This window comes from Cricetulus griseus, chromosome 9 (genome assembly GCF_003668045.3).
Source record: "Cricetulus griseus strain 17A/GY chromosome 9, alternate assembly CriGri-PICRH-1.0, whole genome shotgun sequence".
NCBI lineage: Eukaryota > Metazoa > Chordata > Mammalia > Rodentia > Cricetidae > Cricetulus > Cricetulus griseus.
In genome coordinates this window covers 20,417,500-20,444,853 of record NC_048602.1, presented here as the reverse complement: position 1 = coordinate 20,444,853, position 27,354 = coordinate 20,417,500, and the positions used below count along the sequence as shown (strand labels likewise).

At 40.6% G+C, this 27,354-nt stretch overlaps 2 protein-coding genes across 2 annotated transcripts in view; both read left to right on the top strand.

Annotated features, from left to right (window-relative positions):
• The first annotated feature begins 4,765 nt into the window (after window positions 1-4,765).
• Window positions 4,766-27,354, top strand: part of LOC113838144 (zinc finger protein 260-like) — a 79,383-nt gene continuing 56,794 nt past the window's right edge. Inside the window, exons 1-2 of the mRNA XM_035449524.1 lie at window positions 4,766-4,874; window positions 4,909-4,930. The gene's annotated coding sequence lies outside the window, so the exon portion shown is untranslated. The remainder of the gene's footprint in view (window positions 4,875-4,908; window positions 4,931-27,354) is intronic.
• On the top strand, window positions 4,909-26,132 carry LOC100761886 (zinc finger protein 883). The gene is made up of 5 exons (XM_027433932.2): window positions 4,909-4,930; window positions 19,413-19,495; window positions 22,781-22,907; window positions 23,527-23,583; window positions 23,981-26,132. Exons 2-5 carry the CDS (start codon window positions 19,466-19,468, stop codon window positions 25,660-25,662), a joined length of 1,896 nt encoding a protein of 631 aa, XP_027289733.1. The 5' UTR covers window positions 4,909-4,930; window positions 19,413-19,465; the 3' UTR covers window positions 25,663-26,132.

Sequence of the window (27,354 nt, the reverse complement as noted above, 5' to 3'; positions counted from 1 at the left end):
TCCTCCCATGTTCCCCAACAAGACCCCCCAACTCCTCCCCAGGGATAGTGAGGTCCTCCACGGGGTTCCATCAAAGTTTGTCATATTTTGGGGAGGGCCTAGGCTCGCCTTGCTGTATCTGGGCTGCAATAGTGTCCCTCCATAGGGAATGAGCTCCCAAAGTCCATTTGTGCTCTTGGGATAAAGACTGGCTCCACTGTTAGAGATCCCATAGACTGCCTTGACCTCCTAGCTGGCACCCACATTCAGAGCACTTGGTTCGGTCCAATGCTGTTTCCGCAGCTTTATGACTAGGGTCTCTGTGCTCTCTGTTTCTGCGGGGATTTCTCCAGCACCTTCTTGGCTCCTTTGCTCATCCCCCCTCCCTCTCTGAAACTAGATTCCAGGAGTGTGGTTCAGTGCTTAGCTGTGGGTGCCTGTTTATGCTTTGATCAGCTTCTGGATGAAGGCTCCTGTTTGTCTTTTCGTAACTGGGTTACCTTGCTCCTGGATGGTTTATTTTAGTTCCATCCATTTGCCTGCAAATTTCAAGAATCCATTGCTTTTTTCCGCTGAGTAGTACTCCATTGTGTAAATGTACCACATTTTCTCTATCCATTCTTCAGTTGAGGGGCATCTAGGTTGCTTCCAGGTTCTGGCTATTACAAATAGTGCTGCTATGAACATAGTCGACGAGATGTCCTTGTTGTATGAATGTGCATTCTTTGGGTATATGCCCAGGAGAGGAATTGCTGGATATTGAGGTAGACTGATTCCCATTTTCCTGAGAAACCGCCATACTGATTTCCAAAGTGGCTGTACAAGTTTGCACTCCCAACAACAATGGAGGAGTGTTCCCCTTTCTCCACATCCTCTCCAGCATAGACTGTCATTGGTGTTTTTGATTTTAGCCATTCTGACAGGAGTAATATGGTATGTCAGAGTTGTTTTGGGTTGCATTTCCATGATGGCTAAGGATGTTGAGTGTCTTTCAGCCATTTTAGATTCCTCTGTTGAGAATTCTCTATCTAGTTCTGCACTCCACTTTTTAATTGCATTGTTTGGGCTCCTGTACAAATTTGTTCAAGGGTACCACCTACCTTTTCTTCTAGGAGGTTCAGTGTGGCTGAGTTTATGTTGAGGTCTTTGACCCTTTTGATTTAAGTTTTGTACATGGCGATAGACATGGATCTATCTGCAATCTTCTACATGCCAGTATCCAGTTATTTCCAGCACAATTTGTTGAAGATGCTTTTTTTTCCCCCATTGTATAACTTTGGCTTCTTTGTCAAAAATCAGTTGTTTCTAGGTGTGTGGGTTAATATCAGGGCTTTCAATTTGATTCCGTTGGTCTACCTGTCTATTTTTGTGCCAATACTAAGCTGTTTTGAGGACTATGGCTCTATAATAGAGCTTGAGGTCAGGGATGGTGATGCCTCCAGAAGTTTGTTTATTTTACCGAGTTGTTTTGGCTATCCTGGGTTATTTGTTTTTCCATATGAAGTTGAGTACTGTTCTTTCAAGGTCTATGAAGAATTTGTGCTGGGATTTTGATGGGGATTTCATTGAATCTGTAGATTGCTTTTGGCAAGATTGCCATTTTTACTATGTTGATCCTACCTATCCAAGAGCATGGGAGATCTTTCCATTTTCTGCTATCTTCACTAATTTCTTTCTTTAAAGCTCAAAGTTCTTGTTATACACATCTTTAACTTTTTTTGGTTAGTGTTACCACAAGATATTTTATGTTCCTTGTGGCTATTGTAAAGGGTGATGTTTCCCTGATTTCTTTCTCAGCACAGTTATCATCTGTATATAGTAGGGCTACTGATTTTTTTTTTTTAGTTAATCTTGTATCCTGCCACTTTGCTGAAGGTGTTTATCAGCTGTAGGAGTTCCCTGGTAGAGTTTTTATATAAATCCTTTTTGTTTAAACAAACTGAAATAACCTAGGACATAATAGTAACAATTAAATGTACGATTGTTGTAAGAATTTTTTTTTTCCTGAGTGGTGTTAGACAATATATGTAGTCTTTACCCAACATATATAATCGGGCCCTTCCCTAAGAGCTTATGGGAGCCAATTGCAGTCAAAATACTACGAGGACTAACTTTGAATGCTAGGGTACTAATACTGCACAACAGCTTCATGACCATGGCATCGGTGTATACATAAATTTTTACACGTATTACACTCTCATATTTTTCTCATATCAAATATTCCCCATTACATTAATGGGCATTGGAGGGTTTCATTGTTTACCACCAGTCAAGTGCTTTAAAGTGACAATGGGAGGGCGCGTGACATTTAATACGCTCATCACTTTACCTGATCATCCTGTTGGTAGCATGGACCAATGCAAGTCCATCTGTGTTTTTTGTTTGTTTGTTTGTTTGTTTATTTGGTTTGTCGAGAGAGGGTTTCTCTGTGTAGTTTTGGAGCCTGCCCTGGCACTCGCTCTGGAGACCAGGCTGTGTGTTTTCAACCCAGGAGGCCGCTATCCCCAGATGAGAACTTAGGAGAATTTATCTCTGGAGGTCTCAGCGCTCACTGCGGGGTCAGACACCGGGGTGCAGCGTCCTCCCGGCTGCAGCTCTGGTCTGGGCTGCAGCAAGCGTGTGCGGAGCCTGCGCAGAGCGGGTCCAGGGCGGCCTGAGCTGTGTGCAAGGCGGCGGGAGATGCAGGGGAGGGGCGGTGAGTGGGGGAGGAGATGCTAAACCGGATATGCAGATCGGAAGCATCTGTGCATCAGAGTTGAAGGGAAAACAACAACAGTAACAAAAACACTCGGGTGGACCCGGGAAACCAAGAGAAAACAGCCCGCGGTAGGCAGGTTTAGACCAAAGACGTAACCGGAAGCGGGGGTCTAGTGGGCGGGGCCAGAAGGAGCCGTCTCCAAGAAACCGGGCTGAAGTGACCGGAAGTCGCTCCATTCGCGGTTGGACCCGGGAGGCGGCGCGGTCGGAGCCGGGTAAGAGATTTGTGGCCGGGGACCCGGGGTGCAGAGCCGGGTGCGGAGGACGCGGCGGGTCCGCGGGGACCTGAGCCCTCGGGATCCGCGGTGTCCGCGCTCGCGGGGCGGCCTGGGAAAGTCAGCAGTCAGCAGCGCAGTGGCGGGAACCGCAGCCCGGCGGCCCTGGAAGCTCCCAGGTCAGAGGAGCTGCGGGGCTGGGACCCGGGAGGGAGGGAGGAGCGGGCTGTGCTCCCGAGCTGCTCACAAGGACCCCGTCAGCTCCCGCCGGCTGCCCGTGGGGTGGAGGAGGCGGCGGCTCAGCTCGTCCCCTGCGGCCAGGTGCGCTCGTTTCCACCCCACGAGCTGGGTGCTGCCCCGGGCGCCGGGCGCACCCCTTAAAAGTGTCCGTCTGTCCCGGTCTCTGTGGCTCCTGGTTTGCTCTCTGACCGCTCTCTGTCTGGGGTCTCCGTCTCTCCCGTCCCCATCCGAGACGCCCTTTGCTCTTTTGCTCGCCCTCCTCCCCAGGGACCTCTCCCCCTAGACCTGTTGCCCATGGCGAGTTCTCTTAGCGGCCAGGGGCGCAGCCAGAGCTGCCCAGTTTCCACCGCTTTATCCTCAGACACAGCTCTCAGTGTTGTGTTGTTGGCGTCTTTCCATTGATGGTGGGTTTCAGATGCCACGAAGTGGGCATTACTGTTGTGTTGCTTTTCTTTTTTTCCCATTTATCCTATGACTGTCAGGCTATTTCTTCATAAAATAATCTAGTAGAGGACTGGAGAGATGGCTCAGAGGTTAAGAGCACCAACTGCTCTCCCAGAGGTCCTGAGTTCAATTCCCAGCAACCACATGGTGGCTCACAGCCATCCCTTATGAGATCTGGTGCCCTCTTCTGGTGTGCAGATATACATGGAAGCAGAATGTTGTATGCATAATAAATAAATAAATCTTTAAAAAAATAATCTAGTAGAGCATTTGCATTGTCTGCTGTTTCCAGAGAGGATTATCTCTGCTACTGTGGCAATTCCAGAGCTCCTGCAATTTAAATTCATCCACGCTTTCTGAAATCCCTGTTTTACTGCTTGCCTATTGAAGACAGTGTCCTTAATCCTTGAGACTAGGCATTCCCAGAGAGCTTTGTAGATAATAATTACTTGAGGAACCAGTATAGGTATGAGTAAACAGAAAATATACTTTATGGAGTGCCACACATATGGCTGTAAACATTAAGAAAATCCTTTACTCTCCATTAATTTTACATCTGAGACGCATGCAGTCTAGGGTGTAAATACAGCATTCAGAAACACGTCTTCACATGCTGTGTTCTTCGGTTACACGGTAGGTCCAGGCAAGCCCAACATGAATGCTGTGAGACTATATCACACCAGACTATTTTAAAGTTAGGAAAGTCACAATAGATGAAAATGAGTCGTAAAGCGTCTTTTGAGTATTTATAGTCACTCCACTGTATCAGAAAAATGTCTCTTTCGTAGAAGAAAAGCACCCTACCCATGCGTAATTGGCTGCAAACTGTTGTTTTTTATTTCAGGGTTTGTTGAAATTCATTCAGTGCTGTGACTGTGGACTTCTTATAGGAGGAGTAGGAATGCATATACCCTGCTCTCAGGGCTTATTGCAGAGATCTGTTGTAGTCCTGCAGCAGGCTGGATTGTGAGGGTGAGGACAGTTTTCTTGACGTCTCCCTTGCTCCGCCTCAGAATTCCTGGAAAGATTTCTCTGCACATCTGTGAGCTGTGTGTGAATGAGTCTCACGTATCACAGAGACACTTTTCTTGATCTGTTCTCTTCCCTTCACGTTTTTTCCTTTTCACAGGTGATTGCATCTTTCATTCTTGTTCCTTGAGAAGTTCCAGGTGCTTTCTGAAGAATCTCTTTTCCATGTCCAAGCCTGACGCTGCTCAGTAAGTCCTGCTCACCTGTGAGGCAGCGCAAAGAGCCCTGGATGGAGAAGAGAGAGGCAGCGATAGCAGAGGACCCAGGTATGCTAGCGGGATTGAGGAAGTGGTGCAGGGGAAGGGGACGGCTCAAGTGACAGCAGAGACAGGACATGACATTGTTTTTGCCACATCCTATTTCATTCCCGATGATTCTTGAGATTAATCTCACCATCATCCTCTTTTTGGTGGGTGAAGTCTCTGTATGTTAAGTATTAATACTCAGAGGCAAATATAATTTTCTTTGACTTTGCCTGGGAGTGATGCTCCCCCTCTTCTATCTACCTGGCTGGTTGTGGTCTTATACCAATGTTAAGTGGTTTCACAATTTCAACATGGTGTTTAGTTAGAACCATTGAAGCCTCTTGGTTTGTCCTGTTCACAGGTTTTGGAGCATCTTGTAGTTCCTTCAGGTTCTGTTTCTTTTAGGGTTCATTTCGCTACTTCCTAAAATAATGCCAACAGGATTTTGATGATATTTGCTTAGTGTCTCTGCCAGGTGTTAAACCCCGTCTGCATTGTCTTCCCTTTGACATCCCTTGTCCTGTGTCTTCAACACTCCACAGCTTGCGTTGCTACAATTTTTATGTATTTTGAAGTTGCCTCTGGGTTTGATTTTTTTTTTCTCATAACTTTTGAAGTTATTGTGGTTTCAGGCAACTTTATAAATTGTAGGAAGATTTTCTCTCTTTAAGAAAAATGCCTTTCAGATCTTGGTACAAATTACATAGAATCTTTCTAGAACATAAACGTCCTTTTACATTTCTTCACGTCTTTGAATGAGAACATGCAGTGAGTCAGTAATTCACATTTCTTTTTTGGATTCACCCTTCTTTATACTGATATGTCAGTATAAAGACACTTCTAAACACTGATTTTTACTAGGTTTAAAGAGTTGTTCTGTTTATAAAACAGGGCCACAGTGTAGCATGCTGATTGAAGTTTGAGAAGGCGGGGCATCTTCTGTTGTTGTGTGGATGATTTTCTGCAGGCCTGCTAGTCATTGTTGCTTTTCTGTGCTTCCTGAGTATGGGTGTCTTTCTCAGTGGTGGGCACTGAAGCTTACCCGTATCACTGTCTGGCTTCCTACAGTTTTGTCATTGATTGCTTCATGTATTTGGAAACTGTTTTACGGACTGCATTCATGTTGATCAGATAGCTTTCTAGAAATGTACCATTTGATCATTTGTTAATATTCTTTATTTTGTGTATTTATAGATTAGGCTTTTCCTGTTGCCTACCATAATTATGACCAACCCTCTTCATAGAAAAATGTTTTTAAAAAGTTTCTTCATTCTTTGTATCCTTATATTTGAAGTTAATACTTCTTTGGAAAGTGTATGTTTTGATTTTAGGAGTACTCCTTTTCTTTTGGAGTAGCATCCTATTTTCATATTTGGTTTGGGGCATATCAAAGATACAGATTTCCAGAAATCCCTGAAGGAAAATATAAACATATACTAATTTGTTAATTTTTTCTCTGTTGTGTTTCTTTCCCCGTTTCTGAGTTTCTGTCTAGCTTGTTGATAGTTTTCAGTGTATGTCTTGAGAGCTATCTTCTCGAGGTTTTTCTCTTTTTCCTATTTGGTTCTTTACTAGACTGCACACTGTCTTGCGAGGTGGATTCACACTGAGACTGTCTTTGTGCGTTCTTTCTCCTTCCTTATCTTCAGTGTTTGTAATTGTTTAGGACCTTGAATGTAGATAGTGCCTGGAAGGAAAGGTCTTAGTGTACATTAGATGAACATTTCCTCTATCAGTAAACATGTGCAGCATGAGCTGTTTACAGTTAGCCTATGGCAGAGCTTTTGTGCACTGTCACTTGGGGGGGGTGGTTATTTCTTGATTATATTTGCTTTGCCTCTTGTTAAAATCTGGGTATTTATGCATTGCACAATGAAATGTTTGCTAATAAATTTCTCCATTCTGAAGGCTATTTCTTCATATTTTCAGTTATTCCCATTTCTCTGCGTTTTTCCATTGCACACAGTCACTTCATTTGATTAATTTATAATTAATAAGTATTGGTGTTTAACGATTTCATAGGTTTATTCACACACCATTACCCCTTGTTACACTCTGTCCTATCCCTGGGTAGACAGTTGTCTTCCTCATATTTCACGTAAGATACGGGCAGGTTTGGATCAGGTATACAGGTCATAATGTGTCCATAATTCCAACTGATATGTCATATGACTAGAGAGTTTTTCAGATGTCACCTCCCCATGCTTCAGCTCTTAAAATCTTTCCCCTTGTCTTATAGAATGTTCTCTGCAATTTAGATGTGTGACTATGGCATTCCAGTCATAGCCTGTGCAGTAAGCAGTCAGTTGTTCTCAGTGTTTGACCAGTTATGAATCTCTGAAATAACTCTTGCCCATTGAAAACAATGTTTCTTAGACCTAGGCTGAAAGCAGGACCAGGATGTGAGTGTGATGAGAGCTGTATAAGGCTGTTTGCCTATTTGTACATGTAGCAGAATGTCAGTAGTGGATTCCCACCTACGACCTGTGACCTTCACCATCACTGGCTTTTGGCCAGGTCCCTGGTACCATCCATGTATTTCCTTCTGTGGAGCCAGCTTCAGATGAAACCAGAAAACCTTTTATTACTCACAGAATAGTCTTGCCTCTACGACACCAGTGGGCATTCCTTGCCTGGCAGATTGGGATTATAGCACACGGGATCCAAATCTAGGTATGGCCATTAGATTTCTATCCCCGGACCCAGCCTACACAGCAGTTTTGACAGCCTGAGATACTTTTTAGACACTGTGAGTGATCTGCTGATCTCTCAGATCTTTTTATTTGTATGTTTAAACAAAAAAAAAAAGTTGTATTGTCATTATACAGCATATGAGTAGCATATCAGATCTTAGCTTTCTCCTGAGTATTTCTACTTTGAAATTGCACAATTTTATTTCTTATGTAAGAGGTCCCCTTTCTTACTACCTTTAGCATTTTCTCTGTCCTTGAACAGTGTACCTAGTGATGCAATGTTTTGAGCGTGCAGGACAACCTTCTCTGTCCTGATTAGGGCAAAATCATTCCAGACGTCTTTTGTATTGTCAGGTTTAGGATTATGTCTGGTTGTCTTTATTATGCTAAGGCATATTCCTTTTTTTTGTTTGTTTGTTTTGTTTTGTTTTTGTCAATTCTTCAGAGCTTTTATTATGCACATATGTAATACTTTGCCACAGGCCTTTCATGGATCCATTGAGATGATCACATTTCTTCTCTCACTGAGTCTAGATTAATTTATAGGTGTTGCAACAGTGTTGCATTCTTGGCATTAAATCAGCTCCCATTTCATTTCCATGTAATTTAGAGACAATCTGTGTCTATCTTGATCCTGGAACTGGTCTGTGGTTTTTCTTTGAATTTGTTTGTTTGGGCTCATCTGCTTTTGGTATTTGGCCTCACCTGCTTTAGGGATTGAGTTAAAGCTAGCTTTGTGTAATGAGTTTCTACCATTTCTTTTCTTTGTGTTATCCACTCATCTCCTCCTGGTGTTAGTATATCTAAGGCTTATCTAAAGGAAAGGAGTTATGTTCTGAATCCATCCAGTCCTCACACACTGTTGAGGAAACTTCTTGCTTCAATCTTAATACTGCTTAATACCTTTTCTAGTTTTATACCTTAACAGGTTGAGATTTTTACTTGTTTCTAGGAGCCTGTCCTTTTTTTTTTCAATTCCAATTTGTTTTGGTTATCTTATTTTGTTTGTTTGTTCATTTGTTCTTGTGTACGACTTCCTGCAATACTCCATAAAGTAACTCTAATGCCGTTGGGATACTCTGCAATGTCTTTTTTAAAAACTCTAGTTATGTTATTTGGGGATTCATTTCTTTAGCTTGGATTAGGTGAAAAATGCTTCGTCTTTACTTTTGTCAATTCACAGAAACAGGTCTGTCGCTTTGACTCATTGTATTGTTCTCTAGTCTCTATTTCATTAATTTCAACAAAATGTTTTAAATAATTTTCCATATCCTACTTGAGATTGACTTTTTCTTCTGCTTGTAAGACCTCAGCCACGTTATTATGGACAAATAGGTTTTACAACCAGCACCTATTGCTACTCAAACTTTTCAGTGTGTCTTTGTCACCCCAGATCTTTGTCACCATTTTTCATGAGCTGACACTCTAAGAAAGTGTTCTCAGTACTCCATGAATTCTGTCTCACTCTTCATTAATTTAAGTTTCCACAGTAGTTAATTAAGTAACAATAAACCAAGTGCTGGGCAGGTGGCTCAACAGTTAAAAGTACTTGTTGCTCTTGCAGTTTCCAGGTGATGACATTCAGGTGACAGATAGGGAAACTGTGCCTGTGCTTTAATTTCATCGCAGCCCCGAATGCCATGGTAACGTGAACACCCAATTCATGCAATGGCAGCAGGAATCCATTGGCAGCCTGGGAAATTCATCTGGGAAGTTGTGAGAACCAGTAGGCATCCAGGCAACCGTGGAATGTGCCAGGTCAGAGGAGCTGCACTGATACGAAACAAGCAGGGACAGAAACAAGGCTGTGTGTGATCAGTGCCTACTGCTGCTCATCAGAATATGGACTCTGATATTCTGCTATGGATATCTCAGTTCTGTTGGTAAAGTTTAGATCATGTGAACTCGTCCTGATATTTTCATTCAACTTGTAAATGCTAAGGATATTTACAGAAGCATGATCTGGTAGAGAATTTGCATTATATGTTGTCTGCAAACATACTGTTTGCTATTGTGGCAATTAGCTCCTGGAAATTAATTCATCCATGCTTTCTAACTCCGTTTTACCATGTGCCTGTTCAAGAGAGTGGCCTTTCCTCTCATGGCGTCTTTTAGATGTTAGTCACATAAGGGGCCACTTCAGATTTTACTGCATCAGGAAGTATATTTTAGGATGCTTTACAGCTAGGGGTGTAAACATTAACATTTACTAAGCAAACTATCTTCTATTCATTAGGATGTAATAGGATGTAAATACAGCATTCAGAAATGTGTTTTCATATACGTGGTGCTTAATATTACACCCTAGAGTTGGGCAAAAGGGCAGTATACATGCAAACTGTGAAAGGATATCAGACCACACTGTTTTTTATAGTTATAAGTGGCACTATGGGTTAGGAAAAAGAAAGCATCTGTTCAATAGTAATACATTTATGTTATCACTCAAATGTATGAGAAAACAAGGACTCCCAATTGTCTTTAGTCTCCTTTTTCTGTGGAAAGCACTCTTTCCATAACAGATGATCAAATTGGCCTGGTGTTGCTTGGTTTTGGCTTTGTTTTGTTGAATAACTATATCACTTTTAAGGAAGCTGTGTGGTTTAGCAGGCTTCTCTTTGGTGGAGCAGGCATGGAAACAAGGAGGTTTTTTCTAATAGAAGGAGAGGAGCAATTATCTTAATAACTAGAGAGTTGTCCACATGGTTGGGCTCCAGAGAGTGTAGCAGGCTCCAGGAGGCAGAGAGGAGTCACTTAAGTAGGCGTGGAGAGATGGATGATTAGATCAGGATGCATCTGATGAGGCAGACTAGAATTTGGAGCCAAATCTGACGGTAGCAGAAACAAATGATCTGTACATGCCTCAAGATTATCAGATCAGCAACTTGAGTCAGTTTGTTGAGACAGCCTGGATAAAAGATAAGTATGGCAACTTCTCCCAATGCTACTTGAAGACTGAGAACTCTGGAAGGGAGTAGTGTTTGGAGAGACTTTTGTCTGTTAGAAGGTGGGACAGGGATTGAGAAGAGATGACAGTAGTAGATAACCCAAATATTATCTTCTTTGATTTTGTGTTAAGAAAAAAAGTGCAGCTGTGGCCAGAGCTACCGTCTTGTACATGAATGCATGGAGATATAGCTTTAAGACCATATTAAATAAGCACTGTTCTAAATCCTATCTTTGGTAAACTTAATCCAATGACTCGAAAACCCAGAGATAAATTCTGCACTCTGGCCATCAAAGCATCCATAGCAAGCAGCATTAGTGGTGGTGTCCTGCTGCTAACAGTGGCCGAGAACACAAAAGATAAAACTATTAGATCCAGAACAAAGAACACTCACATACTTATACTTAAAGATTAATCAGTAATAAAAGATGGAGTGGCCAGTTTCCCTCTTGGCTCCCATGTTTATAAGAAAACATACAGATACACCAGAAAACACAGACCCATATACATGCAGAAAACAGACAAGTCTTTCCAAACAGCCAGAATCAGGTAGGTGGGCTATAATCTTACCTTTTCCCTTAGATGGGTGTAAAAGGGTTTTGTAATTGGATGAGAGAGGAATAATGTTTGGCCCCATACTGAGGAATCTGTGGGGGACCAAATAATTCCATTATGGAATATTTTGAGATCCAGCTAAACATGGAGCACTAGAAAGCTCCAGCCCACTATTGTATTGTTAATGCCAGTAGGGCTACTATTGTTTACCATGTCCTCAGGGTAATATGCCTCCTAATTTGCATCTCTCTGCGCCTAAGCATCTGAATAGGCCTGCACCTGGGCAGGGGGATCAGAGGTGTGTGAGTAACTTGTGAGGACTGAAGGTTAGGAAGGTTAGGGGTGAGCGGCCAGAGGAGAGAGGAGAACAAAGAGAGAAATGGTTCCCTCGTGGTATTGGCGGGATGGTTAAGAAACAGCAGAAAAGATGGCTAATAAAGAAATGACTCTAGTTCTACAACATGGAACTGAGAGCCCTAAAGATGACAAGATGCCTGTGTTTGGTCTTTATCACTGATGGGTTACTAGGAGTTTCCAGGTCCACGCACCCCCACTAAGGCAGACCCTCATGGTTTAAAGCTGAGACATGCTGGGTCACGACAGCAATCCACCTGCAAAACCACTAAGGAAAAGGGTGTGTCAGGTTGTGTGCTTTGGAGAAGGAGGAGGATGTCTGGAGGGAACAAAAGAAACAGCAGTTTCTACTTTGTCTTGGAGTTTGCTTACCAGCAAGGGGATGGTTGGTTCCATGAGGAAGAAGTGGGTGAGGGGAATAACCCTAAAAATACAGCTGGCAAGACTGTTCCCCTATTCCAAAATTCCTGAAATCAGTCCTGAAATTGTGGCACTGAAGGAAGGAGATGCTTTGCCCTGATAGTGTGATGACTACCCAAGGCTCCCTGTTGGTGATAGTACTGGTTGGGCCAAGGGACCCCCACCACCCCTAGACATGCGTGGTTAGCTGGAATGTGATCTGGGCGTGTTGTTCTCACACATGAGGACATGAGAACAGTCATTGGTCTAGTGACCCTCTTGATAACATACATTATGGGAATGGTCAGAATGCTTTGTGAGGGTTTGAAGAGACTCATGTCCAATGTCCCTCCTGAGCACATGGACCTCGAGGTTCCCCAGCTTTTGGTACCCAGGCAGCTATAGTTGGCCAAAAGCCCTTAGCCACCATCAGGTTTTTTGTTTGTTTGTTTGTTTTTTCTTAGTGCTGGCTGGGTGGGTGGCATTTCTTTGGTAGATTTTGCCTGCATGTGCCCTGTCCTGATCCCAGACTTACCTGTGCTCCTTGGAAAAAAGGTTGTTTGAGAATCATACAAACATGAGATTGTAAGATTGGGTAATATAATGTAATTTTTTAATCAAGGTGGAAGACTTAGAAGTGTAGGTGCCCAATCTCTTCCTATCTGGGAGCATTTGCATAATGAGAAAGGGATATGTATCCTGAACAAGTCTTCACCCAGGCAACCTGCCATAAAGGGAGAACAATGGCCAGTATAGGCAAGATAGGGGCATATAAAGGTGACCCATGACAGAGCCTGAAGAACTAATGGCTGCCAGTGGGCTGAAAGTAGGTTGCTGAGAGGGTTGATTTGGGCAGCCTATCACTGAGGATGGAGAGAGGCCAAAGAGGCCAGACAGGGAAAGAAGGGACTGTGAATTGAGGCCAATAAGAAGAATGTTTGTTAGCATAATCAAAAGTAGTGAAGGAATCATCTTCCTTCATAGCTAGGAAGAGCTGTCTTTCCCCGGTTGGCTTATGACATGTGGATACTTTTTGTTTACTTTTAAGTTTCATTTCAAGACAGCTTTTCTCTGTATAATCCCTAGCCATCCTGAAACTCATTCTGTATACATGCTTGCCAGCCATAGCCTTAAAGACTGAAGGAACATTTTCTAAGAGTACCAAAAGGGTGCTTGATGAACAATGGACACTTCATTGGACTCAAAGAAGCGTTTATACCAGCCAAAGGGGAAACATACTTAATTGTCTCTGATGGATGGGTTGCCAAGCAATCTGTGAGCCAGAAGGTGAGGGTGAGTCTGTCACAGCTGAACCTGAGATGGAGCATAGGGTCCCAATGCAGCTTAGATCCTGAGTGGGACGGGGACTACAGGTGCCACAAGAGCCTGTTCCAATCAGTGCATCAATGTGTTATAGCTCTGAGTTGAAAGGCTTCCTGAATTGCAAGTGTTACAGCTCTGGTCCTATGTGGAAGGTTTCCCCAATGCGAGTGTAACGCCTCTGACGGGTAAGGTTTTTTTGCTGTTGGGTACCAAGGAGTAAGAGAGTCACACCACACAACAAACCTCACACAAGAGTTTTATTTGTGCGGAGAAACCCAAGAGGGTGTCTGCTTCTGCTGGAGTTTGGAGGTGTAGTAGAGAGCTGAGCAGAAGACAGTGTCTATGTAGTGTTTCTTGGGGATGGAGCTTGTCATGTGGACATTTCCAGGGTTAGGATTGGTGGGTTTTCCAAGTCCTGACCTTTTTTTGGCTTTTTACTTTGTGGGAAGGTTTTGATTGCCTGTATCTGGAGGGCCAGTTTCTGGACTTTAGGGCAGTTAGGATGTTCTGTGGGTAGACATTCCTGGTTGCAGATCCTCAGGGGTGGGATCTGACCATTTATAAGCATCAAGCAGTTTACAAAAAGTGCTTTGTGTGATACTATATTCTTTGTATTTGTCCTTTTAGGAGGTGTTGGTCTTTCGTTGTAGAGGAAAAAATGAGGCTGTACTCACAGATAAGCACTGGAGATGCCAGGGAAGTTTAACACGTAGCTTACTTCTTCAATGGAATCAGGTGCACAGTTGCTCTTCCTGGAAGACCAGGAATGATGTCATTTTACAACTTGGTGATTCTTTGCTGTCTAATGAGAAAGGCTCTATCTAGCCCAGTTACAATAAAATGGAGCTGAGCTAAATTTCATTCTTGTTTCTTCATGGATCTTTCTTTCCCTGGCTGCTATAAAGCCTGCAGGGGAATCATCAGATTTCATCATTGTTGCATGACAAATTCAGAAACACAGCGGTGTATATCACTGTCATAATCATTCAATTCCATTTTGGCCCTTTTTTTTTTTTTTTATTGAGCTGTAGTTAGAAGTGGTTGGACTCAAGTTAGTTGTGCTAATAGAAGATGGTCCCTAAGTGTTTTATGTATTCGGATAGTGCAAAAGATTTTGGGAATTATTGGTAGAATCTTTTACATTGTTTACTCTTTATTTACTTAGCACAGTACTGTGATTGAAATGCAAGAGGTTTCAGAAGAGTCTTTCTCTTGTGCAGTTTCATTGATAATCCAGAACTGCTCGCTTTTGTTACAGAACCTAGATACCTGCAAGGTGGACAGAAATGAGACAGTATGAAATACACCAGGTATTCTGGAGGTTATGGGTGTTGAGGGGCTCAAGAGCCAGTGGAAATGGAATGGGAGTGGGGGGTGTTGAGGTGATTCTCTAGAAGGACTTAGGTTCATTTCCCTGCGTCAGCGTTGAGGCTGACAGCCATGTGTAACTTAGAGCACTTCCATTCATGCTGCAAAACATTGATCCCCACCATGAAAAATACAGCATCTAAAGAAAAATAAATCGATGAAAGTACTAATGAGACATAAGAATGATTTTTTGCCACATTCTCTTTCCCTAGAAATGAATCCTAATGCTGCAGCACTTAAACTCAGTTCCAGCCGCTTGTGTGTTAGCGCATCTGCATGGGAGGAGAGTCACGTGGACATGGATAGAGGAGTGACATTTCAGTTTCTAAGACCATCAGAAATACGTGTTTTCTTACTGTCTTAGGTGACTCCTATGAAAGGGTCTTTCTATCACCTCATCCCCTCCCTTTGCAAGGATTTGCAACCCACAAGGCAAGATCCTCTTTTCTGGAGTATTTTGCTGTAAATATTCTCTAGAGTAGTTCTTCATGTTACTGGCTTTCTGTATAAGAATCAATACTATGAAAAACTGTAATTTATTTGGCTGCCTGTCTGTAATCACATCCCAGTGCTGTGCATATATCTTTTGTGTCATTATATCAATATAAATGATTTCCATTACTTAAAATTAGCATCTAGCTGTGTGTTGGTGGCACACGCCTTTAATCCCAGTACTTGGGAGGCGGAGGCAGGCAGATCTCTGTGAGTTTGAGGCCTCGTCTATGGTGTATAATAACTCAGGTAGTGGTGCAGTGATCCCTTATACCCATGCTGGTATTTGAGCTGTGTTAATCTTATACAGGACTTTTGCATGCTGGCACAGTTTCCATGGAACTGCTGCCATGACATTCGTGGAATATGAGGACTGTATCCCGAATTTTACACATGAGAACAGAAGGCAGCTGAAGCCTTGGTTGCTGCTGCTAAGCTGGCAAAGGTATCACTAACCCACTTATTAACACTATTAGAGACGTGAGAAAGGTGAATTCACCTGAGCAAGCCTAAATGCAGACCAAGCCACTCTGATTCTATTAAAACTGACAGAGACGTGCTAGTTGTTTGGACAGTCACCCTGTCTGGTTGTTGGTAGTGGAAGTCCCAGGGCAGCCTAAGTAGACCTTAGGTGGTTATAAATTCTGATTATCAAATATACTTTATTAATTAAACATATGTTGTAACTCATCTAAATTTTCTAGAAGCTTTGTGTTGAACAATTAGCAATAACATAAGGACTTAGGTGTAAATTTTTAAGTCAGCTTTTGTTAACTTGAATTTACCTTTTTAATCTTAAAATTTTGTAATCATATACAGTATATTCTAAACCAGAGTTGAATCACATATACAGTATGTTGTAACAAATATAACCTTAAATCTTTATCATTATATGAAGGTCCATCCAATCTAAAATATTTGAGATTTGTTGCATTTGCATTTTTAGTCTAAAGGTTAAACAATGAGAGCTCATTAGGACTGTGACTTTTTTTTTTCTACTTTATGGCATATGATCTCTTAAGACAGTGAAATCACATAGCACTCTTAACTACTCATGTTCTTCACTGGCTAGATATCACATGAAAAAAAATCATTGATTCCCATTTATGGTTTTTTTTTTAATTTTTTTATTTTATTATGTATAGAGTTTTCTGCTGGCATGTATGTCTGCATGTCAGAAGAGGGCACCAGATCTCATAGATGGTTGTGAGCTACCACGTGGTTGCTGGGACTTGAACTCAGGACCTCTGGAAGAGCAGCCAGTGCTCTTAACCTCTGAGCCATCTCTCCAGCCTTTTGATTCCCATTTATGTAGGGATAATTGCTGATATTTTAATTAAGCATTCAATCATATCTCAGCCCGGAGCAATCTCAATTTTGTCTCAGAGATTTTCCTGCTAGCAGCCAATCATTACATCTTTTCTTTTATAATTATATTGTATTTGTGCTTTCTCCCCCACCCCAAGAATCACAAACTCCATAACACTAGAACTAATAACTACATAACACTAGAACTAACAACAAGGACTACTGATAGCTATGTCCAATGATAGAAAATTCTAGAGCATATCAAACCTTTTCTAAGAAAGTAACTGACTGATCTGGCATTGTGACTTCATTTTCACACTGCCGACAATTTTCAGGGGTTTTTGGAGAAACATCTTTCACTGCCTTCACATTCCTATCATACTGAAGCAGTCTTTTTTTTCCCCTGAGCTTGTGAGGCTGTCATATTACACATGTCTCTTAACCCTATGATGTCATATGAAGAACACAGTGGTGCTGAGTTGTTCGTTTATGATAAGGGTCCATCTCAAGCCTTCCCTAACCCTCATTACATGGAGGCAACTATTGTCACCTCATTTTCGTAACATAACTACTGCCAATCCTCCAAAACCCATTGTTTCCTCTGTTCCTAACTCCACTGAAAGCTCTTCTTTCTATCCCAAGTTCCTTTTTCTTTTTACCTTAAGCAGCTCTTCATGTATATATATTAACCACTTTCTCAGAGAAAAGCAAAGTATGTACTTTACTTTCTTAGCTACCATTTGTGCTTTGTGTACTTTTCTGACATGCAGAGCCCTGTATTCCATGAAATCCCTTTCTCATTTTTTCCTGGTTAATTCCCATGTTCTTGGAATTATTTTTTGTGTGCTTGTTTATTTCTAAATAAGGATTTAGTCTTGTTTTCCTCTAGAACTTTAAGCATTTCAAGTTTTTTCAGGAATGCCCTTGATGTAGTTTATGTTGATTTTTGTATAGGGGAAGAGGTATGGATCTAAAGCACTCATCTACACATCCGCAATCTTTCCCAGCAGAGAATGCCCAAACCACTCTTTTACTGGGTTGGTTCATCTTCCGTGTATTTGGCTTCCTTTTTCTGTCTGCTTTGTGTTTCTTTTTGAGATCTCCGTTCTGTTTATCTGCGTACTTGTTTATGTGTAGGACCATACTGCCTTTGCTCTCTGTGTCATGATACTTTTCCAAGTGCTGTGATACTCCCCATTATTCTCACTCCTATGGATCATTTTGATATTTGTTATTTTCCCATGGCCATGTGTCTACTATTACTGTAACTACTTCTTTGTGGAAAGTGTCAGTATTTGCCTCATGGCGTTGCATCAGTCCCACTTGTTGTTAGTAATATAACCACCTGCAGGTTTTTTGTTTTTGCTTTTGTTTTTTTGTCAACTTGGTACAAGCTAGAATTATCAGAGAATAGGGAACTTCAGTTGACAAAATGCCTCCGTGAGATCAGCCCTTGGGGTTTCTTGTTTGTTTGGTTGGTTTGGTTTTGGTATTTTGAGACAGGTTTACTCTGTGTAAAAGTCCTGGTTATCCTGGAACTCACTTTGTAGACAGACTGGCCTCCACCTCACAGGTAACTTGTGTGCTGGCATTAAAGGCATGTGCCACCACTGCCTGGTATTGTTATGTTCTTTATTAGTGATTGATGAAGGAAGGCTCAGCCCTTTGTGAGAGGAGCAGTCTCTGGGCTGGTTGTCACGGATTCTGTAAGAAAGCAGGCTTTGCCAGCTGTGGGGATCAAACCAGTAACCAGCACTTCGCCATGGCTCCTGTATCAGCTCCTGTCGCCCAGTTCCTGCCCTGATTGAGTTCCTGCCCTGATTGAGTTCCTGTTCTGAATTCCTTGAATGATGGAAGTGTAAGCCAAATAAATTCTGTCCTCTCCAACTTGCTTTTTGGTCATGGGGTTTCCTCATATTAGTGGAAACCCTAATTAAGACATATATATATATTATATATATATATATATTTGCTCATCAATACGATGCATGGAAGTTAATTTCTTTGTGCTATTTTTTCCCCTGAATGCCTGAAACATTTATTCAAAGAAGTGAATTCATTATTACTTAGAATTACTACTAGATCTTTTGGAAACAACCTGGCTGGCTTAGATTTCTAAACTTTTCATATTGTCATTATTAATAAATACAAAAAGTTCTGATTTTGTTTGTTAATGTTGTACTTTTCACTAATATGTAAATAACTTATCAAATCTGAGACTTTCCCATGGTTACTGTCAAGGTTTGTGAGTGATCATCTTAAAGTGGAATTTGGTGCCTTTCCTTCCTGTTTCTCCTGAATCCTGTCGTATCCAGATTTCTCTGGATTATTGTTATGCCTTTGCATTCAATAATATAACACATGCCTTCTTACTCTTCTTACAGTTTTCTTGCTAATGATTTTTGTTTGTTCTTTATACTGTAAAGTTGGCCTCATTACACACCTGCCCTTTACTGTGTTCAGCTGTGTTCTGTTCCTGTTTCCTCTATGAGTTTATCACAAAATCTGTTGCTGTATTTCTAATGACACTTTCATTTCTAGTGACATTTCCATACTACAGGGCTTTTATTCATTACTTTTAGAAATATTCTTGTGGTATAATTACTGTTATTAATTTTCCCCTTCTAGTTAGAAATGGAGTTTGCAAGTTTTGTGTGTTAGACATAGTCTGTTAATCCCCAACTCTCCTATTCATCTATTCCTTATATAAAATGTATTATACTCCCTGTGCTCTCATGCATAATTTCTGTTTCTTCTTCTTTGCCTCTAATTTTGATCTGCAGTGCTATTTGAGTGGATGTCCTATATTATTCTATAAACTTCTCCATGTACCCGTTCCTTCCCATGAAGTTTTAAGAGTTTCTAGGTGCAATGGTATGGTTTATAGTCATTTTCTTTCCCCATTCTAAATATATCCTCCCATGCTCTCTATTGTCTGTAGGAATGTTTACAGGCTTTCTGCAATCATTTTGGGTTTGGGGTCTTTTTATGTTGTTTGGCATTGCCCATTACAGAGTTGTATTAATTTTAGCTTTGCATTTTTGACATGACCTAAAATTTCAACAAGGATTCCAGTCTTTGTTCCTGTGACAGAAAACCCAGCGCAAAGCAATAAGAAGAATGAATTCTTCTCTGGTAAATGGTCCCCAGGTCAGTGTCATGTCACTTTTCTTTGAAAATTTATTTTATTTTTGTAACCATTTAAGACTTCAATTCTCTATATATGGTATACTGTGAGGACATAAATTTCAGTGACTTACATTCTGCAATTCTGAAAGAGAATCTCTTGTGACTGATACTCCTAACAACATATTGATGGCCAGTTTCTATTGAAAACTTTAGAGGGCCATCAGTGTAGATGGGAATTTCTGCCCCACCTGGTCCTGCAGCCCTTTAGTCCCTAATAAACAGAGGCCTATATAAATTATAAACTGTTTGGCCTCTTGCTCAGGTTTATCACTGACAAGTTCTTACAACTTAAATTAACCCATGAGAATTATGTATGTTTAGCCATATGGCTTGGTACCTTTTCCCAGTGAGGCATTCTCATCTTCTTCCTCTGTTTCTGGCTGAGACTCACTGTCTGCCTTCCTCTTCCCAGCATTCTCCTAGTCTGATTGCCCCACCTGTACTTCATGCCTGGCTACTGGCCAATCAGTGTTTTGTTAAACCCATAAGAGTGACAAATTTTTACAGTGTATGAGAACATTATTCCACATCAGCTCAGGGTTCCCATGAACCCCTTAAGGGAGAAGAAGGTTAGTTAAGAGATTAAAGCATCAGAGAATTCATGGAAGGGAAACTAGTATGCTAGGCTACATTTTTAAGTGGTTAGATAAAAAGCTGAAAGTTTCTAACAGTAGAAATCACGAGTAAGGCAAAGGTTGTCTTTTTACTTAGTGGCCAATTTTCTGCCAGCATCCATAGGAAGTACTGGGTAAGCAGGCAACCTAGTAAACAACAGAGGAATGTAAGCAAGCAGCCTTTGGTTTGCTGTCAAGATTTTGCTATTGTTTTCTGCTAAGAGAAGCTTTTAGCATCAATTGCTTAGGACTGTAATTCAAGAAACAGAACCTGGCACCTTCTGTGTTGGTACTTGTCTATAGGAAAGTTTACTTTTTCCTGAGGGTGAGCAAATGGGCTGATTACCTTTGTCATTATCTTCTCATGTGAAACACAAGCAGCTAAGATCTTGGGTTAATAAACTCAGATGAAGATAAATTCAGGAAGTTTCAGAGTCTTTTGGTGCGGGGTTAGTTTAACTTATTCTGTGTCTACGCTAGAGAGACAAAACTAGTGCATGTTTGTTTTTTCTATCTGGGCAGCTATGAATCAACAGTTTTGGGTGTGTAGTAATTCTGTGTCCTTGGATATCTGGGAATGTCTTAGTTGGAATGCTTTTGGCTGGGCCCTAAAAACTGACTAAATGCCTGTCAATAAGAATAATTGCAGGAAGGCAAATCTCTGTAGTTACATAGGAGAGGAGAACAAAGGGAACGGGTCTCACACATAGCTAAGGAATGTAATCAGTAAACTAAGACCTGCTAATGGAGAATAGGCTTCACACATAGCTAAGGAGAATAATCAGCAAACTCCAAATGCATGGCAGGAATTGTGCCCAATAATTGATCAGATAGTGCTGAACTGTGGGAATTAAATCCCAAGTTTATTGTAGAAAGGAATAAGCTACAGGAAGAATCTACAGCGAGAAACAGCCAATTCATTCACAAGACTATATTCCAGTATGCCTTGTATCCTGGTTTAATCCTTCAGAACAATTCTGTATCCTTATGGGTTGATCTTGTAAAAGGAGGCTGAATAATTACTGTGTGAACTTCAGGCTTGGAGCAAGTTTCTGGGTAGGATGGACTTGTGTCCTTTTATATTCATGAGGAAAGAAGGTTTTAGGTGCCACATCAGTTGCATTTCTGGAATGGCCAAGTTTCCAGAACTAGACTTGTGAATGTGGACATGAAAATATTTGGGTAATTTTTGAAGACATCCCTGATGAATGTATGACAAAATAAAATTAGAAGAGCCTCGCTGTCTCAAATCTTAATAGTGAATATTTCCTGTGCATCATAGAGCCATAGATGATGGAAGATGCTCCCTGCTCTTGCTATAAAATTGATGTGTCTGTGAGCAGATCACATTGGTTTCTGTCTTTGACTTCTGATACACAGAGATGAAAAGTGTGTTGACACCTGAAATCATTATCTCAGGAGAGGTTCTGTTCAATACTCAGTGGAAAGTTCTCCTTCATTTTCTCTTTCTCTTTGGTGTTATTTTTCAGAAGGGGTATAAGCACTGCTGTCTCCTCATTTTTGCTACATAAAGTAGAACATATTAGTAAGAACTTTCAACAGAGTGGTGATTTGGTACTGCACATAAGCCTTTTTTTTTTTTTTTTTTTTTTTTTTTCGAGACAGGTTTCTCTGTGTAGCTTTGGAGCCTATCCTGGTACTCGATCAAGACCAGGCTGGCCTCGAACTCACAGAGATCCACCTGCCTCTGCCTCCTGAGTGCTGGGATTAAAAGCGTGCGCCACCAACGCCCGGCAAGCTGTTAATTTTTGAGTATAATAATTCTTTGAAAGAATTATTCCTCCATCCTATGTTTTCCTCTCCCTGAAGCAATGTATTGTTGTTGTTTGTTTTGCTCTTTTGAGCGGGGAGGGGGCTGCCACCCAGCTCCCAAATAAATCACACTGAGCGTTGTATTTTCTTATGAGTGCCTAGCGTTAGCTTGTCTTGTGCTACCCAGCTTTTCTTAACCTAAATTATCCATACTACCTATTGCCTCTGGGCCTTTTCCTTTTCTTACTCCTATATGTCTTACTCTTACTCTGTGTCTGGCAGGGTGGCTGGCCCCTGACTTCCTCCTCTCCTAGTTCTATCTTGCTCCCTGTTTTTCCCTAATTTCTCCTGTTTATATTCTCTGCCTGCCAGCTACACCTATGCTTTCTCCTAACTCACTATTGGCCATTCCGCTCTTTTTATTAGACCATCAGGTGTTTCAGAAAGGCAAAGGATCACAGCTACACAGAGTTAAACAAATGCAGCATAAGCAAATGTAACATACCTTAAAATAATTTTCTACAACAATGTATTAATTACATAGGGAGAAATGCTAAACAAGTTTGTATTTCTTACTTTACAGCAATATTTTATTTAAGTACATGAGTGTTCACCTGCATTTTTTTAATGTACAAAGTACGGTGCATTGTGCACTTGTCATTCTTTACATTGTTTATGGAAGAGCAGCAGTGCTTGACTTGTGACACATTCCTAACAACACTTCTAAAAACTTTTGTCTTTGAATAATTGCCAAACTTCATCTATATCACAAATATATCTCTTAGTCTTTAGATTTCTTTTATCTAGGAATGCCTTTTGTAAAGCACTACAATGGTACATAGGTAATTTTGTATTACAGGGTCTGTTATCATTCAGGGATGTGGATGTCGACTTCTCACAGGAGGAATGGGAATGTCTAGACAGTGCTCAGAGGACACTGTACATGGATGTGATGTTAGAGAGTTACAGCAATCTAGTCTTTGTGGGTAAGAGTGCTCTTGTAGAGTTCCTGACTCATGCTTTGTATTACCTTCTTTGTGTATATGAAAACTCTTCTGAATTATCTGGTCACTCCCAGAGATGTGGGAGTTACCAAAATGGGTTTTTCATGGTGCTTCCTTTATTTTTTTCTGTGTTCTCTAGAATGCTATATTCTGTGTAATCTATCCAGCTCTCTCACCTAGTTTTTAACAAAAATTTGAAAGTGCAAAGAAAATGGAATATTCAGCACAAGGAAATATATTGCAGTACACATAATTGAAATATTTAATTTTGCCAATTAAAATTTCTCATTTTTAAATTTCTGATTATTAAAATGCAGAGTTTTATTATAAGTATGCATCAGTCATTTTTCTTTTGCTTTTGCTTTATTTTTTTTATTGTATGTGCATGCATGTATGTCTGTGTGAGGGTGTCAGATCTTGAAGTTGCAGACAATTGTGAGCTGCCTGTGGTTGCTGGGAATCAATCTGGGTCCTCTGGAAGAGCAGTCAGTGCTCCCAACTGCTGAGCCATCTCTCTAGCCCAAAATGCAGGTGTTTAAAGGAGACAAAGCTGTTGTTTTGTTTACTTATTTACCTTTTCACTTATGTTCTCTATGTTTAGTACTGGCACAGCATGATTTGAATCCTAGCACTTTGGATGCTGGCGCAAGAGTATATGGTGAGTTCCATGCCAACCTTAGTTACATAATGGGTTCCTAGCTGAGCAGAGCTGCACAGTGAGACTCTATGTCAAAAACATAAAAAAATAGAGAAGGATTCTTCTTCAAATGATCTTCAAAGAGCTCCTTTCTCAAAGTTCCTTTAATCCTCATTCTCATTTTTGCCTTCAGAGGACAGTGTTTTTATATAACCATGAGAAGACTGTTTTGGGTCACTGAACTTTGATATAGATCAGACAGAATGCTCTTTTGAGCGTGCATTGAATGATTTTGAAACAGAAAACACCATTGTTGAGATCTCTATCCTTGAGAATTGCTAGTTTACATGTGTTAGAAAACATCAGTTGCATTGTTTATGCATTAATTCTTATGACTCATATTGCACTAATTTTCCAGAGTACCATCGTATATGTGATAAATGTGGGAAGGTCTTGGATCAAGGCACAGAACATAATGTCCATGAACATGCAAAGATCCAAGAGAAGACATATAAATGCAACGATCCTGGCAAGAGGATTCAGGAATTCTGCCTTTGTATACCATATGACACAAGTGATACTACGAAAAATTGCAACAAGTACAGATTTAGTAATCACAGTCACGCCTCTGCTGAGTCTTCAGAAATAAACAGACATAAAACTGGGAAGACTGAAGAAGAGCCATGCAAATATAAAGATTGTGTAGACTGTTTAAATTACTGTTCCACTGTCATTCAAAATCAGAGAATCCATACAGAAAAGAAAGAATACAACACTACAAAGTCTGATAATGTATTTCCATCTAAGCCCATGCTAAGACAGATTTATACTGGAAAGGAACCACAGCAATGCAGGAAATATGGAAAATACTCCAAGATGTTCTCAAGCCTGAGTGGATATCAAAGATCTCATACAAATCTATACAAATGTCCAACGTGTAGTAAATCCTTTCGGTATTTATCACAATACAAAGAACATTACAAGATCCATTGTGAAGAAAATTTCTACAAATGTATAGAATGTGGTAAATGTTTTTATCATATACCAGACTTTGAAAGACATTGCAGGATCCACACTGGAGAGAAAATTTACAGATGTAATGAACGTGGCAAAACCCTTTCCACCTCTTCTAATCTTAAAACACATCAGAGAATTCACACAGTGAACAAACCTTACCAATGTAATGAATGTGAGAAATCCTTTACTCACAAACACAGACTTAGAACTCATCAGAGAATACATACAGGACAGAAACCTTACAAGTGTAGTGAATGTGAGACTCTCTTTACCCGTGCCTCTCATCTTAGAAGACATGAGAGAATCCACACAGGAGAAAAACCTTACAAATGTAGTGAGTGTGACAAATCGTTTACTCAGAAAGCCAGTCTTACAACTCATCAGAGAATACATACAGGAGAGAAACCTTACAAGTGTTGTGAATGTGAGAATCTCTTTACCTGTGGCTCTCATCTAAGAAGACATCTGCGAATACATACTGGAGAGAAACCTTATACATGTAGTGAATGTGACAGATCCTTTACCCAGAAATTCTATCTCAGATATCATCAGCGAACTCATACTGGAGAGAAAACATACAAATGTAGAGAATGTGAGAAATCCTTTGTCCATGGTTCACAACTTAGAAGACATCAGAAAGTTCATACAGGAGTTGAACATTACAAATGTACTGAATGTGATCAATCATTTACTCATAAAAGCAGTTTGAGACTACATCAGAGAATCCACACCGGAGAGAAATGTTACAAATGTAGTGAATGTCAGAAATCTTTTACCAATTGTGGCCATCTTAGAAGACATGAGAAAATACATACAGGAGTTAAACCTTACAAATGTAGTGAATGTGACAAATCCTTTATCAGTTTCTCCCATCTTAGAAGACATCAAGCAATTCATACAGGAGAGAAACCTTACCAGTGTAGTGAATGTGACAAATCTTTTTCCCAGAAATTTAATCTTAAAACCCATCAGAGAATTCATTCAGGAGAAAAGCCTTACAAATGTAGTCAGTGTAAGAAATCATTTAAGCAGTATGCTGGCCTGAGAAAACATCAGAGAATTCATACAAGAGAAGCCCTGTAAATTGGATGTATATTGAAATGACAAATGATTTACTAAGAAATCCCATCTTAGCATATCAGAGTATTCATACAAGAGTGAAACCATTCAAATGTTGTTAATGTACAAATTCTTTTTTACTGTTTCATCTCTGAAAAGACCTCAGAATATACCCTGCAGTGAAACCTTACAAACTAAGAAATGTGAGAAGTTATTTCCTATTGGCTCATTTCCTGGACTATATAAGTGAATTCATCTGAAGTGAAACTTTACAAATTGTTTTATATGTCAGTCTCAATTCTGTCTCCTTCCTCCCCGTCTTCCACTAACACCCTACCTATCATATACCCTTTATTGTTCTCCAGGGAAGGTGGGGGGGAGGAGTCTTCAGAGTCTATCATATCCTTTGGGATAGGGCGTAAGCCCTCCCCCTTGTGTCTTGGCTCAGGGAGTATACCTCTATGTGGATTAGGTTCCCAAAGTCCATTCCTATGCTAGGGATAAGTACTGATCTACTACAAGAGGCCCCATAGATTTCCAAGGACTCCGCACTGACACCCACGTTCATGGGGTCTGGATCAGTCTCATGCTGGTTTCCCAGCTATCAGTCTGGGCTCCAAGAGCTCCCTTTTATTCAGGTCAGCTGTTTCTCTGGGTTTCACCAGCCTGGTGAAGATTCTTATATAGGCAAAGTTTCACAAATGTAAAGTATGCATAAAAATCTTTCCTTCCTCTCAAATCTTAAAATAAAAAAAAAAATAAAAATCATATTGGGGAGAAAAGTTTCCATAGGAAATAATGTTATCCAAGCTCGATTCATAACAATATTTAAAGCTCCATACTAAAGAATCATTATGAACATGAGAAACTTGTGAAATTCTTATGTACTGTTCAAATCTTAGAAAACAACAACTTTTTGCTGATGAAAATTCTGAAAAATATGACAATGTAGGAAATTTTTTATTAAAATTTTTGCTTGTTCATCTACAAGTCCTTCATATTGAAGACAAAAAGGAGATGCCTGGAAAAGGTGCTGCTGCCCAAAAGGTTCCTGGAGACTGGAATGATTCATTTTGAAGGGAAGCTGCTTTAGCAAGGAAATACACCAGAATAATAGCATAAAGAAATCTCAGAAACTGACAGGATTCAGTATCCTTGAATGAAGAAACTCAGACAAATCATACCACTTATAAGAGGACTTATGACACCGAGCCACCAAGATGATGTGCATTATTGTAGCTGGCAATATCCTTCAGATAGCCTCTACCCTGTATCACTGCAGGTTTCAAGCTTCACAATAGCAACTGTGTTTGAGCCCCTTGTCCCATTATTTCTTCCACTAACTCCAATAAAGGTCATTTGTCCATCAAATTGCACTTGGTTCTGTTTTCAGTTCCCAGTTGGGGTGAGTAGATAGATACATAGATTGCATCTCCCTGTGCTAAGTGTTTTATAAACATTTGTTGAACCCATTAATGCTTCCTGTGAAGTTTTAACAGAGTACCGATGTTAAAGCAGCAGTTCTAAACCTATGGTTTTTGTCCCCTTTGGGACTACCCTTAAGGGGGTCCTTAAGACCGTAGGAAACCACATATTTAGCAACTAAGATACTGCTTGTCTATCCATTTACAGGGTGTTCTAAGTTTTTGGAACTGTATTAAAGAATCACAACATTATGAAAGTTAGAACCACTGTGTTAGAGCAAAGGCATGGGTT

Coding starts and splice junctions, on each gene's coding strand:
- LOC100761886 (XM_027433932.2), top strand. CDS start 19,466: ATGAATTCTTCTCTGGTAAATGGTCCCCAG. Junction 22,908..23,526: donor CAGCAATCTAGTCTTTGTGG/GTAAGAGTGCTC, acceptor CTCTATGTTTAG/TACTGGCACAGCATGATTTG. Junction 23,584..23,980: donor TGCTGGCGCAAGAGTATATG/GTGAGTTCCATG, acceptor CTAATTTTCCAG/AGTACCATCGTATATGTGAT.